The sequence below is a fragment of the Selaginella moellendorffii genome, unplaced genomic scaffold (genome assembly GCF_000143415.4).
Source record: "Selaginella moellendorffii unplaced genomic scaffold, v1.0 SELMOscaffold_142, whole genome shotgun sequence".
Lineage (NCBI taxonomy): Eukaryota > Viridiplantae > Streptophyta > Lycopodiopsida > Selaginellales > Selaginellaceae > Selaginella > Selaginella moellendorffii.
Window position 1 is genome coordinate 309,494 of NW_003314403.1, and position 11,881 is coordinate 321,374.

The 11,881-nt window shown below is 50.5% G+C and overlaps 6 protein-coding genes across 10 annotated transcripts in view; 2 read left to right on the top strand and 4 right to left on the bottom strand.

Moving 5' to 3' along the window:
* Window positions 1-3,109, bottom strand: part of LOC9645793 (ABC transporter G family member 39) — a 6,099-nt gene extending 2,990 nt beyond the window's left edge. The window contains exons 1-15 of the mRNA XM_024666529.1: window positions 2,995-3,109; window positions 2,589-2,947; window positions 2,408-2,528; window positions 2,268-2,356; window positions 2,132-2,216; window positions 1,924-2,083; window positions 1,789-1,865; window positions 1,682-1,735; window positions 1,541-1,631; window positions 1,184-1,485; window positions 855-1,133; window positions 466-782; window positions 255-415; window positions 99-202; window positions 8-43 (exon numbers count right to left, since the gene is read on the bottom strand). Of these exons, the coding sequence (XP_024522297.1) occupies window positions 8-43; window positions 99-202; window positions 255-415; window positions 466-782; window positions 855-1,133; window positions 1,184-1,485; window positions 1,541-1,631; window positions 1,682-1,735; window positions 1,789-1,865; window positions 1,924-2,083; window positions 2,132-2,216; window positions 2,268-2,356; window positions 2,408-2,528; window positions 2,589-2,908 (2,196 nt within the window). The 5' untranslated portion in view covers window positions 2,909-2,947; window positions 2,995-3,109. The remainder of the gene's footprint in view (window positions 1-7; window positions 44-98; window positions 203-254; window positions 416-465; window positions 783-854; window positions 1,134-1,183; window positions 1,486-1,540; window positions 1,632-1,681; window positions 1,736-1,788; window positions 1,866-1,923; window positions 2,084-2,131; window positions 2,217-2,267; window positions 2,357-2,407; window positions 2,529-2,588; window positions 2,948-2,994) is intronic.
* On the bottom strand, window positions 3,106-4,008 carry LOC9645794. Of its 2 annotated transcripts, XM_024666490.1 has the most exons (4): window positions 3,719-4,008; window positions 3,522-3,641; window positions 3,266-3,449; window positions 3,106-3,140 (listed from the first exon to the last, which is right to left on the bottom strand). In XM_024666490.1, the coding sequence occupies exons 1-3, from the start codon at window positions 3,951-3,953 to the stop codon at window positions 3,280-3,282; spliced, it is 525 nt and encodes a 174-aa protein (XP_024522258.1). In that variant the 5' UTR covers window positions 3,954-4,008; the 3' UTR covers window positions 3,106-3,140; window positions 3,266-3,279. The 2 variants fall into 2 exon arrangements, with proteins under 2 accessions (XP_024522258.1, XP_002992844.1); XM_002992798.2 differs by lacking the exon at window positions 3,106-3,140 and having other exon boundaries at window positions 3,176-3,449.
* On the top strand, window positions 4,003-4,954 carry LOC112343295 (antifungal protein ginkbilobin-2-like). Its single transcript, XM_024666489.1, has 2 exons — window positions 4,003-4,319; window positions 4,444-4,954. Exons 1-2 carry the CDS (start codon window positions 4,084-4,086, stop codon window positions 4,862-4,864), a joined length of 657 nt encoding a protein of 218 aa, XP_024522257.1. The 5' UTR covers window positions 4,003-4,083; the 3' UTR covers window positions 4,865-4,954.
* Window positions 4,309-7,100, bottom strand: LOC112343296. Of its 4 annotated transcripts, none has more exons than XR_002991224.1 (7): window positions 6,773-7,100; window positions 6,237-6,694; window positions 5,860-6,181; window positions 5,682-5,812; window positions 5,507-5,636; window positions 5,206-5,430; window positions 4,309-5,156 (listed from the first exon to the last, which is right to left on the bottom strand). XR_002991224.1 is itself a non-coding variant. In XM_024666491.1 (3 exons), exons 1-3 carry the CDS (start codon window positions 7,020-7,022, stop codon window positions 6,429-6,431), a joined length of 480 nt encoding a protein of 159 aa, XP_024522259.1. In that variant the 5' UTR covers window positions 7,023-7,100; the 3' UTR covers window positions 6,232-6,428. The 4 variants fall into 4 exon arrangements, 1 of the variants encoding a protein (XP_024522259.1); XR_002991223.1 differs by having other exon boundaries at window positions 4,309-4,894; window positions 4,956-5,156; window positions 5,682-6,181; XR_002991222.1 differs by having other exon boundaries at window positions 5,682-6,181.
* A 52-nt stretch (window positions 7,101-7,152) lies between these two features.
* On the bottom strand, window positions 7,153-8,718 carry LOC9645795 (aspartyl protease family protein 2). Its single transcript, XM_002992799.2, has one exon. It carries the CDS (start codon window positions 8,701-8,703, stop codon window positions 7,171-7,173), a length of 1,533 nt encoding a protein of 510 aa, XP_002992845.1. The 5' UTR covers window positions 8,704-8,718; the 3' UTR covers window positions 7,153-7,170.
* A 131-nt stretch (window positions 8,719-8,849) lies between these two features.
* The window catches only part of LOC112340423, a 3,201-nt gene continuing 169 nt past the window's right edge, over window positions 8,850-11,881 (top strand). The window contains exons 1-13 of the mRNA XM_024666530.1: window positions 8,850-8,957; window positions 9,013-9,053; window positions 9,109-10,002; window positions 10,058-10,184; window positions 10,272-10,485; window positions 10,553-10,653; window positions 10,713-10,834; window positions 10,895-10,986; window positions 11,045-11,150; window positions 11,212-11,366; window positions 11,417-11,553; window positions 11,600-11,733; window positions 11,793-11,870. Of these exons, the coding sequence (XP_024522298.1) occupies window positions 9,604-10,002; window positions 10,058-10,184; window positions 10,272-10,485; window positions 10,553-10,653; window positions 10,713-10,834; window positions 10,895-10,986; window positions 11,045-11,150; window positions 11,212-11,366; window positions 11,417-11,553; window positions 11,600-11,733; window positions 11,793-11,870 (1,665 nt within the window). The 5' untranslated portion in view covers window positions 8,850-8,957; window positions 9,013-9,053; window positions 9,109-9,603. The remainder of the gene's footprint in view (window positions 8,958-9,012; window positions 9,054-9,108; window positions 10,003-10,057; window positions 10,185-10,271; window positions 10,486-10,552; window positions 10,654-10,712; window positions 10,835-10,894; window positions 10,987-11,044; window positions 11,151-11,211; window positions 11,367-11,416; window positions 11,554-11,599; window positions 11,734-11,792; window positions 11,871-11,881) is intronic.

The following is an 11,881-nucleotide window of genomic DNA, read 5'->3' on the forward strand; positions in this document are numbered from 1 at the left end:
ATTTAAGGAAAGCAACTCCAACAGTATCTGAAGAATTAGAAGGCTACAACGAAAGTTTTGGTGAGCAACACAACAAACAGCAGCAAAGAAACATGTACTCTTTGCCAGCGATGGGCAAGAAACTCGTTGGCAGAGAGTGCATTCTGCGCATAAGACAGCGGTGTACTCCAGTAACCCCAAGTTAGCCAATTTGGAATGTTCTCTGCACAAAAATTCTTGCTGAGCGAGAAGGAAAAGCGACCAACAATGTTTACCTCTGGACAAGATAAAGCCTCCTAGTGCGCACATAAGCAGGAACTGGAAAGAGCCTAGAGTGTTTGCCACAACTATAGTTCGAGACAGTGCGCCAACCATGCGAAACAATCCCAGCGACATAATATGGAGACAAATGAAGAGGAGGAACTGCTTGAAAAACCTGCAATAGCCGTGTAGGCAAATCAACCATCAGGTAAAGAAAACAGTTACCTGCTAGCCTCTGGTGCAAAGCCTATAACATAGTAAGTGATGACGGTCCATATTGCAGAGTCCATAACAGACACCGGGATTTTCAAAAGTATGACTGGCAGTGCATACGCCCAAGCAGGATAGAACAAGAGGTCTCTCTGCTTGTAGAAAACTGGAAGATAGACGACGGTCATGGCCATTTCAGCCATCCCATTGAAGGCTACGTTGAGCAGGCCATAAAACAAAGCACCAAGGTACTTGTTTCCATCCCCGACGGTTTCATGATGCATTTCGGTACGCAAAAAGACTGTCATCCCGATGACTGAAACAATGCTAATCTGGAAAAGAGATAAGAATGTTGAATATTGGGAGATAAAAAGCAAAAAAAAAAAAAAAACAATAGTTGTTACCTGTATAGCCTTGAAAATGAAGAGGAACGAGTTTCTTCTCATCAACAGCCATTCTCTGGCAAGGCATGCCTGAAACAGTTCCCAGTTTGTTAATGAGAATTTCTCGGTAACCAGAGCCGCGGGATGGCTGGTTGACTTGTCAAACGGTCGTGATAACTCCGATACAAGTTGCTGACCCACGCTAAATTTTTTAAACGCTTCAACGAAGTCCTCCACGGAGACGTATGAATATGGCTCATCCAATGCCCAGTATTGACTTTGATCTTTTCTCGAAGTCACCTGATGCATGAACTAGTGAGTAGAGCTTAAAACCAAGTCTAAAGTCAGACCTCTTGTAGGAAATCAGCGACGCCTTTTCTTTCTGGACATCGGAATCCCTGAGCCTCGAAGAATTCAAGAACATTAGTACGAGGTCCTTGGTATACGATTTGGCCCTCGGACAAGAGAATAACGTCGTCAAACAGATCATATGTTTCAGGCGCCGGCTGCAGTAATGAGATGACCATAGTGCCACTCGTTGCATGAACGGATTGCTTGAGACACTTGACAATCTGATAAGTTGTTGAGCTGTCCAGACCAGTAGAAATCTCGTCCATGAAAAATGCTTTTACGGGCCCAACAAGCATCTCCCCTGGGCACAATTATAACCTTTGCTATTAAGAAAACTAAACAAGAAGATAAAGTACCTGTAGTGACTCTTTTCTTCTGACCTCCGGAAATTCCTCTCAACATGTCATTCCCCACAAAGATGTCTCCGCAAATGTCGAGACCCAGAATCTATAAGTTGATACAATTTGAGAACATTCTCAACAAAAAAACAAGAGTACCTTGAGAACATAGTCGGAAACTATACTTGTTCTTTGGCCTTGAATGGCTGAGGCCTGCAAATGCCAGCACAAATCCAGGTCAGGATCACGAGCAGAACATCACATACTTTCATAAACGCATCGATATCTGGATCTGGCTTGATTCCTGCTGCTCTCTCACGCTTGGCCAGTTCAGATAACATTTCTGCGTTGCAGGCAAGAGAAGTTGGAGTTTGTAGAGCAAGTAACAACAACATACAGACCGTATGAAGAGCCAACACCTTGGCAGCGCGATGAGAAGTCAAATGTCTCCCGTACTGTCAGTTCGCCAAGGTGTACGTCATTTTGACTTGTGTATGAAGCAGTTCTTTGAGGCACAAACTCGTGTAATTCATGACCATTGTAGGTAACACTTCCAGTTACCTGCAAATTCTAAAGTTTAGGCAGTGCAACGGTCCATTTCAGTCTGACCTTCAAGTCATCGCTGAGCTTCCCAGAAAGAGCGAGAAGAAATGTGGTTCTTCCAGATCCGGGAGGTCCAAGGAGCAGTGTTATCCTGGAAAAGCTTCCCGATTTACGCAAGGAAAGAGATGGACATGAAACCGACCTCGATGGTTTTATTATCCCGCTAATGTTGTTTAGGACGGTAAGGGATCTTTTCCTGGTGGGAACAAGGCGCACCATGTCCAGTATGCTCTGGAGCATGCAGATTTGAGAAACATCGGACACAGGCAGATGAGTTAAAACCTCTATCCAGTTGAGTGTTGTGTTCCATAGCGTTGGCAAAGCCCTGCTTCCAACGTGAACGCGTGCAACGACATGAAGGTGTTTGAAACGAACTTCAATCTCAGGGAGTTTTAAGCCGACCCTGGACAAGAGTAGGAGATCTTAGTTTGAAAAGTCAAGCAAAAACAGGAGCGAGAGATACCTGTCAATCCTATCCCGTAACTTGGACAAGAACAGCTCGTTGTCTTCTTCGCCAATCCCAATTATCGTCTGCACAATCCTCTGCTTGTGCTCAACACCGAGCTTTGAAAGATCGACCTGTTCAAGCCTGCTACCAGACACATCTTTGAGAATTGAAGTTCTCAACCGGTTGTACGTAGGCAGCTTCTCAAGTGCGGCCCACAGCAGTGCTTCCTCCTCATTTAGTTGCCTCTCACGAGTCGACGACCGTGAGAAGACAGTGCCTTCTCTCCGGGAGCTCCTCGTGAGCGGGTTGTTCCAGAGAGGATTGTCCGTTGACATTTGTGGTTAGGAAACGAGATCCAGAATTATCTATCGTCCCTGGATCAAGAAACACTTCACACAGATTTGAATCACCCAAAGAGTACCTCTTGACAGTGGGAGTGCATTATGTTCCTCCGGAGTCACCGATGGTTCTTTCGAACTATAGGACAAGAGAGCCAACCAGTCTCGTCGCCGCCGCAGTATGGAAATCAAAATCCTGCTTGTCGTTTCCGGCCGACTGACTGACTAGCTACAATGCGGCAGCGGGGGGGTCAAGTCTTTGGTAGAGAACGAAAAGAATGAAATAAGAAGAACAGATAAAAAACACGAAGTTCGCGAGACCAGCAAGCAGTGTAAACAAACAAACAAACAAACCTGTCTGCTCGAAGTCAAGGGCCGGCGCCGTGGGCCTTGTATGGAAGCTCGCATGCCGGTTCGTGGCCTTTGGATTTATGGACACCATTTCCAAGCGTCTCGGACACACTCTTACACCGGCACTGGAGCCCGGGACGTATCACGTTTCCATACACCGCCATCTCCACCAGGTCCAGCTCTCGCGCTGCCAAAACAAACAAGATATGCTGTGTGTATAGATTCACTGCGGAAGCTCAAGAGAAGGAAGAACACCAACCTGTGAACTTGAGATCACAAGAGTACTGCTGGAGTAGATGTTCGTCAGCGTCTTTGTTGCTCTTCAAGCGATTGACACGCGACTGCAAAATCTGGCAGTTGCTCACATCGGTCTCTCCTCCTGTATCCAAAAATTCACGCACAAAATTACAATGTGGCTGCGAGTGAGGAAGAGGAAGCGAAGGATCGAGAAGGAACCTTTGGAGAAGGGGCGAATGTGATCAAACTCGTAGCACATACAGCCCTCGCATCCAATGAACTTGCGGCACACCACATTTCCAGCTCCATCCTTGCGCCATCGCTCCGGATGCCGCCCGGGAACCACCTCCGCCTTCTGCCAGCACTGGCGGCGCATCTTCTCGTCGAAAAGCCGCAGCTTCCGCGCGGCATTGTCCGGCAGAGGCGACGAGGAGGACGAGGTTGCCTCCTCCATCAAAATAAAACACTCTCAAGAACCCTAAAATCAATGTCTCTTTCATTTAGGTGGAGAATCGAGTCTGTGGCGCATTCATTCCCAGCCGGAGCTTCTCCGGATCGTACTCCACCCACAGATTTTGCTGCCGATGATGTTGCGCCGCGTCTGGAACGCCAGGCACAGTGTCGTGTGCTCCTCGCTGCTGCTCGAATTAGGCGCATTGTTTGCTTTGTCTTCTATCTTCGTGGCAAGAAGCAACTTAAGTTGGAAGCCATGCTTAACATCTGAGATTGACACGATTACAAGGTGGAAGATTCTACTTCCTTGGTGCAAGCGTAAGAAATCCAGGACTCGCCAGGAAAAGATGGTGATATCTCTCATAAGGTACTTGTGATCTTTCACATTCTACTTGTGGTTTTTGTGATAAAATGGAAGCAACTCGTCACAAGGAAAAGGCAAGCTCTCTTTCTTTGCTCTAACTTGTGCATACTTCGTTTCGATCGAGCAGCAAGATCATGGGCGTCAAGAAGGATGTTTTGATCATCTGTACGATGGTGGTGGCGATGGTAGCAGCAGGAGCGCAGGGCGTGAAGCTACTCTCGGGGCTGTGCAGCGACGAGTCCATCCCAGAGGGGAGCACTTACTGGAACAGCCTCAATGCGACGCTGGCGGATCTCGTCCAGAGCACTCCCACCGCCGCCAACATGACTTACAGCACCAACAAGGGAGTCGAGGGCGACGTCCCCGCCTACGGCCAGGCGCAGTGCCTCCGCAACGCCACCACCAACGTCCTCCCAAGCCAGGACTCGTGCAGAGGCTGCATCGACGACATCATCGCCAAGGCGTGGCTGGACTGTGTCGACGCCATCGCTGTGGATGTCAAGCTCAACGACGATTGCACGCTGCGCTACCAGGACTCTCCATTGTGATCCAGGGAGAAAGAGATCTTCCATAAAAGTCTGCAGCTATATTATACTTAGCAAGTTCGCAGAAGCAAAAGCGCAGATCCTCGCTACTTACGTCGTGTGTTCACTTATAAGTTAGAGTTTCTTGCGTTGCTCGTGTAGTACCACTTCCACCACACGGGGATTTGCTGCACAGTTAACACGTTAGATGGAACCCCCGAGAAGAGGTTTCACATGATAGAAGAATGATGAGATAATGGCGCAGCGAAATAAAACAAGAAGCACCACGAAACGCCGGCGACGTTCTTGAGTATCCCTGCAATGCAAGTTTGTTATGGTATGAAGTAAGCAGGGAAATCGTGTACCTTTTGGAACCGGCAGTGAAGCGAAGGTGCCGAACAAGCTGATACGGAGGATTTCTCCAGCATTACCAGTACAGGCATGCTTTGCACTTGAGAGAATGTTGACGTGAAGTGCCAAGTCCTTAGAACCAGGACAGTGGAAGTCCATCTCCGGAGTCGACGATAGACTATGGACCAGCCAGTCTTGGTGTAATCGCGCTTGTCGTCTCCAAGTGACCGACTTCAAGTCTTTGGTATAGAACAGAAAAAATGAAGCAAGTCTTTGGTATAGAACAGAGAAAATGAAGTAAGAACAGAAAAAGACCTGTGTGTCCAAAGTCAAGAGCTGGCGCCGTGGTCGAAGCTCGCATGCCGGTTCGTGGCCTTTGATCTCACCGAGCAAAGAAATCGGGGTACCATATGCAGAAGCTTGCCCAACCGTTCTCCACCCCGGCCTACAAAGAGAGGTTGGAGAACACACAAAGAGCAACGAGACTCACCTCTTGGATGATGGCAGCGCGCAAAAATCAAATTTTGCGAGTCGAAAGAGATTTGATCGTCATTCATGATTCAATGACTTACATCCACTCGGAGGCAAGATCCTCCCGTCAACCTGGCCATTCTGGACTCTCTGGCGAGCGAACGCTAATTCATTATCCAGGATGAGGCCTGATTTACCTCGATACTCTGGAGGATGCTCCATGCTACACAAGGGATCCGAATCATCAAATCCACAGCGCCCATAGCGAACCCACTTTGAGCAAATAGTGCCAAATACATTTCCACGGCTGTGCACTTCCCACAGCTCCTTGTTCTTCCTGTCAATCTCTTCCAACTCCTCTTGAGATTTAACCCGTTTAGGCCTAGAATCCTTATATCCACGGATGCCATAAGGACCATACTCCACCTCTATCCAGTCAGGTTTCACGCCTGTCCTTGAGAATTCCATGACTACTTTAAGGAATTCCACCATCGCTTCCACCTCCGCCATAGCTTTTCCCTGCCCTAGAAAACTACGGCTATTAAAAAGACAAGCAAAAAGGATAAGACTTTACCCGGTGATCATCCTAAACTTTCTCGTTCTCGCTGCAACCTCGTCGCCCAGAAAACTGGAAACTCTCGAGGCTGGCAACTCTTGAGCGTGAGATCTTTCGAGGTGTCCACAAAGCCCGCTGAGATACTCCAGCATCGGGCAAGCCGCGACACACTTGTAGCGCTGCAAAACTGGCAGCTTCGCAAAGAGGCTTTTAAAACTGTAGAAGTCTCCAGCCATCCGGAAGCTCTCGAGCTTGCGGAAGCACGAGAGCAACCACCACACGCAATTCAAGGCTGCCCCACACCTCGAAGTCTAGAACCGTAAGAGAGTCGGGCCACAAGAGCCAGTGGCCTGTAGCTTCGGATGTTTTGAGGCGAGCGAGACCTTGAGCTCCTTGAGGCAGCTGGGAGCCATCTTGCTGGTGTGGCGTCTTCTTTCTTCTCAAACTTCGGGATCGCGACTTACGGCACTGATGTACTGGAAACACCAAAACAAACAAGATATCCTGTGTGTATAGTTTCACTGCGAAAGCTCGAGAGAAGGAAGAACACCAACCTGTGAACTTGAGATCGCAAGAGTTAGAGTACTGCTGGGGTAGATGTTCGTCAGTTGCTCTTCAAGCGATTGACACGCGACTGCAAACTCTGGCAGTTGCTCACATCGGTCTCTCCTCCTGTATCCAAAAATTCACGCACACCATTGCACTGTGACAAAGATCGAGAAGATCGAGAAGGAACCTTTGACGAAGGGAGCGAATGTGATCAGTAGCACATACAGCCCTCGCATCCAACATTTCCAGCTCCATCCTTGCGCCATCGCTCCGGGAACCACCTCCGCCTAGCTTCCGCGCGGTATTGTCTAGCAGCCGAGGATACCTCCTCCATCAAATTAAACACTCTCAACTCTCAAGAACCCTAAAATCACTGTCTCTTTCATTTAGGTAGAGAATCTAGTTAGTCTGTGGCGCATTGCGCTGGGGCGATCCCCAGGCGCAGCTTCTCCAGATCGTACTCCACCCACAGGTTTTGCTGCTGGTAGTTCCCGATGATGTTGAAGGGAATGTCGCCGCTCATCTGGAACGCCAGGCACAGTGTCGTCTGCTCCTCGCTGCTGCTCACGGGTATGAGAATGCTGTTCTTGGGGAGCACCACGTCCAGGCCGCCGCGGAAATGCAGCGTGATCGAGGGAAGGATCGTGGATTCCAGCGCGGCGGTGCCGCTGGTGATGTTGTAGCAGGGAGTGAAGCCGGAGTTATCGTCCACTTTGGCCAGGTGAGACGTTCTCGCCAAGAACTCTCTCCTCATCGCTTGGAAGGCAGGCTTCTTGAGGTACGTAAACGCAGTCCCCGAGTCGATGATCGTTCCGCCGCTGCCAGTCACCTTGTCGATGTCGAAGTTTTTGTGTGACAGTGGCAACCGGCTCTCGTCCACGCTGATCCCGACCAGGCCAACGTAGTAGTAGTCCAAGGATGCGCTTGGAACCGCCGGGTTCTGGACGAGCGGCGTGTATCGGAGATACGGGGAGATGATATCCGACTCCCCGAAGAAGACGAGGCCGGAAGAGTTGAGGTGGGCGATCTTGTCCGGGAAGCAGTGAGAAAACTTTCGAGCGTACCGCGAGCTTAGCTGCGACGGGAAGGAGATCGGCCTCCGGTCCATTCCCAGCAGCCCGGACGCTCCCGTCGGTAAGCCTTCTCGATCGATATCCGCGCAACCGAGGGTGATGTTGCTGAGCTTCACAGGTTCGCCATCTCCAAAGTTTGGGGTGTTGCCGGCGATGGTTTCCATGGCCAGCAAGCCCGAGCTCAAGCTTCCATCACCGTACTGGATAGAGAAGAGGCAAGTTCTTCCAGACGGGCTGCAAAATGGCTTGACACCTTGGTAGACGTTGGTGCAAGTGGAGGAGGCGCAGGGAAGCTTGAAGAAGGAGGAAGAGTGGCGGGGATTGAAAGGTGGCCGGAGAGCCGGCACGCAGTCTTTGCAAGGCACGCACTGGATCCAGGAGACGTCGCTGCCCGTGTCCATGATGAGAACAACTTCCACTGCTGGTGTCCCGAGTTGGAGTGGCACGTAGTACTCGAGCCCGGCTTGTCCCAGCGTCACAACGGGGCTCGTGAACCCGGTCAAGGCGTTTTTTCCATGGTTACGATGGTGGTGATGGTGGTGGTGGTGGCGGTGGTGGTGGTGGTGGTGCTTACTTCGACGATGTTTTGCTACTCGAGCCTGCCGCGCTTGAACGTACTGGATGACATCTTTGAAGGCAGCATCACGGTGCGTGGGAGAAGACTCGGAATCAAGCTCTAGTGCAAGCTTCTCGTCTCTCAGCTTGGACCTGGGTGCATCCCTGTGAACGACACTGAAGCCGATGCTTGTGCTTCCATCGCTGGCCTCGAGCACGGATCTGACGTCCAGAGAATGAGCAGCAGCAGCAGCAACAGTCGATCTGATGAGCACAAACAGCAGCAACAATGGTTTGGAAGGCTGCATTGTTTGCTCTTCTCTGGAGGGAGCAAGCTCCTTTTATGGGCAACGTCCAGCCGATCCATCTGTGGAGTAACGTAAGAGGCCTGTTCTCGAGGGGTGGTGGCAAGAAGCAACTTAAGCTGGAAGCCGTTTTGGTTTATGCTTAACATCCGAGATTGACACAATCACAAGGTGGAAGATTCTACTTCCTTGTACAAGCCTCAAAAATCCAGGACACCAGGAAATATGGAAGTTTCATCTATGATCTCTCTCATCAGGTACGTGTCAATATGATCTTCCACATTCTAACATTCCAACTGTGCTTTATTGTAGCTATGTGTGATCGGGCGGAAACGATTCATCACAAGGAAAAGGTAAGCTTGCTGTTGTTTTCTTTGTTACTCTAACTTGTGCTTGCTTTGTTTCCAGAGCTCTTCAATCGAGCAGCACGATCATGGGCTTAGAGAGAAGGAAGTTGTGATCGTCTGGGCGGTGGCGGTGGCGATGGTAGCAGCAGGAGCGCAGGGCGTGAAGCTACTCTCAGCGAGGAATCCATTCCAGAGTGGAACAGCCTCGGATCTCGATCATGGCACTTACTGGAACAGCCTCAACTAAAAGCTGTCGACTGTGTCGCAGGACTCGACAACACTGCTCCCACTTCCAGGTGTGATCCTGTGCGAGAGAGTGGAAAGAAAAAAGAAAGAGATCTTCCATAAAAGCTTGGAGGAGATGATCTTTAAGTTCCAGCGACCAAGTCGAGAAGAAATAAACATCCAATAAAGGTCCCCGTGATAAAAGTGGAGGACGATTAACCTCCAACCCACATCGCCAATTGGAAGCATCCAGGTCGTGGACCGCGCCAGGAAATGTGAAACAGAGCCCAGCGATGCTGCTTTCTCGGGCTGCCCGTCACCATCCGCCGCTATGGCCGATGCCCACCGCCACCACCACGAGGAGCGCCAGGAGGAGGACGAGGGTGGCGGCGGTGGCGATGAGCAAATCCTCCACTCGTCAAAGGGATGCTGCCGCTTCCTGCGATCGCTCCGGGCGCTGGTGGTGGTCACGCTGGTGCTCCACTTGGGCATCTCCGCGCTGGGCACCGCAATGGCTGTGGTGTCGTCCTCCTCCAGCGGCTGCCCACGATCGCTGCTAGTGGCGGCGGCGCTGGTTGCTAGCGGCGCTTGCGCGCGAGTGGCTTGGGTGGTGGGCACTGGCTTGTGCCAGGCCGCCACCGCGGTTACCATGATCGCCGAGGAGCACGTCCCAGCTTCTCGGAGGAGGACGAGCGGCGCCACCAGCGCGGCGATCAGGATTGGGAGACGGGTAAGAAACAAGCAATGTGGATTCTCATCTCTTTTTTGCTCTTGCTCGAGCACAGATTTGGTATCGAAGGTGGCTATGGTGGGGACGATTTGGTGTTCTTGTCACCTCCTTCCAAACAGGAGGAGCTTGCTACTTGACCATCTTGGCTGTGAGGAACGGTCGTTCATCCTTTTGCTTTCCTGGTAAGGATCAAGCACTGTGTTCTTTGGATCTTCTCTTTGTTCTAGCTCTATAGGATCTTCTCCTTTGTTTTCTCTCTCGTGTCACAGGCCCTGACGCGGCGGCATTGTTGCGAGACACGCTTGTCATCCTTCCCATCGCTACATGGCTGCTCGTCTTGGCACAGTGTTGCGTTGGCTCGGACGTGCTCTCTTGGAGGTCGCTCTACGAGATGCAACACGAGGCATGGCGCGCTCACTACCGCGAGATTTTCGATCGCGGCATTCGAGAGCTGCTTTGCTGCCTTGGGCGATCGAGATATCTGTGAGTCGCGAAAGAAAAATCGCTTTTTTCTTGTGTGCTCATCCAGTACTTGTGAATGAATCTCCAGGACAACCATGGATGAAGACGAGGTTGATACGGTGGCAGCACTTTTAGGCGATCTTGTTGCATACCGTGCTGCCGGTGCAAGCCATCTCGAGTTTCTCGCTGGTAAAGATTCATGGATAGAACTTGCGAGCAAGCTTTTTTATCCTTCTTTGTTTCTACAGGTGTTGCTCTTCTGAGAACTCGCAAATCCAAGCCTCCAGTTCCGAAAGATCTCCCTCCGGCTCCCGGTCCTCTGGTCACAGAAGCTGCTCTTCTCCATCCATATGCCGTGGCTGCGTACACGGTTTGCGATTGTCAAAACAATGCTCTCAGCTTCAAAGAGTTCTCTTGCTGATCTTCCCAGGGACCATTGCTGGACATTGGACGCACACCGCTACTCTTTCCCTGTGCTTGGATGTACCGGCAAGGACTCCTCAGCTTATGGAACCGCAAAAGGTAGCTCGAGTTTTTTCTTTCATCTCCGAGAAACAGCTAACTAAGCTTTGGCTTGCAGGAGTCCGAGTGTCGACGGTGATAATTGGTGGCGAGGCCATGCGACTGCGTTCCTTCGTGCTGCTCGCCTCCCAGCCGAGGCGCTCTTGAAAGGAAGGATTCACCAGGTTTTGATGTTTGTAGCGTCACAAGTTTCCCGCGAACTGACTTGGTCACTCACTATTTCAGAGAAACCGAGAGACAGTCTACTTCGTGATTGAGTTGAAGGAACTCAAGTTGGTTGTTGTCGCTGTTCGTGGGACTGAAACACCGGAGGATCTTCTCACAGATGGCCTGGGACGTGAATGCATCCTTGCCGACACTGATTTTCAAGGATTGTTCATGTACGTAGTGCTCTCGCTCTCATTCCCTACAAGTTTGATACTCTACGCAGGTCTGGTCATTTGTCTGACACAGCAAAGCTTGAAATCTCGTCGTCAAATCCTCACTATGGCCATGCCGGTGTGGTGGCGGCGGCCAGAGAGCTTGCCTTCGAGTTGGACAGCCCTGAAGATAATCCCGAGCTTTCAGGTTTGGAAAAAAAAAGGCTTGCTCTTTAAGTTCATTTCTTTAGCAGGTAGCTCTGGATCATCGAAAAAAACTGGTTTTTTGACTTCCATACTCGGTCCCGGTGGGAAGTGTGAAGGCTTTTCTTTGAGATTTACCGGACACTCTCTCGGTGGATCGATTGCTGCTATGGCGGGAATGATGGTACGTATGCATAAGTTTTTCCTCTCTTGTTTTTCAATCTCTTTCTCTTTTTCGAGCAGCTATGGCACCGCTTTCCAAACTTACACACTTACGGATATGGCGTTTCTTCCCTGTGTCGACGCTGTTATCGCAGAAGCGTGCTCACCAT

Bases quoted from the DNA above. Each gene is read 5' to 3' on its own strand.
- LOC9645795 (XM_002992799.2), bottom strand. From the start codon at position 8,703: ATGCAGCCTTCCAAACCATTGTTGCTGCTGTTTGTGCTCATCAGATCG.
- LOC112343296 (XM_024666491.1), bottom strand. From the start codon at position 7,022: ATGGAGCTGGAAATGTTGGATGCGAGGGCTGTATGTGCTACTGATCAC. The intron at 6,891-6,954 runs GTTCCTTCTCGA...TTTTGGATACAG, and splicing joins ATTCGCTCCCTTCGTCAAAG to GAGGAGAGACCGATGTGAGC. The intron at 6,723-6,772 runs GTTGGTGTTCTT...CTATACACACAG, and splicing joins TTGCGATCTCAAGTTCACAG to GATATCTTGTTTGTTTTGGT.
- LOC112343295 (XM_024666489.1), top strand. From the start codon at position 4,084: ATGATGTTGCGCCGCGTCTGGAACGCCAGGCACAGTGTCGTGTGCTCC. The intron at 4,320-4,443 runs GTACTTGTGATC...TCGATCGAGCAG, and splicing joins ATGGTGATATCTCTCATAAG to CAAGATCATGGGCGTCAAGA.
- LOC9645794 (XM_024666490.1), bottom strand. From the start codon at position 3,953: ATGGAGGAGGCAACCTCGTCCTCCTCGTCGCCTCTGCCGGACAATGCC. The intron at 3,642-3,718 runs GTTCCTTCTCGA...TTTTGGATACAG, and splicing joins CATTCGCCCCTTCTCCAAAG to GAGGAGAGACCGATGTGAGC. The intron at 3,450-3,521 runs GTTGGTGTTCTT...TTGTTTTGGCAG, and splicing joins TTGTGATCTCAAGTTCACAG to CGCGAGAGCTGGACCTGGTG.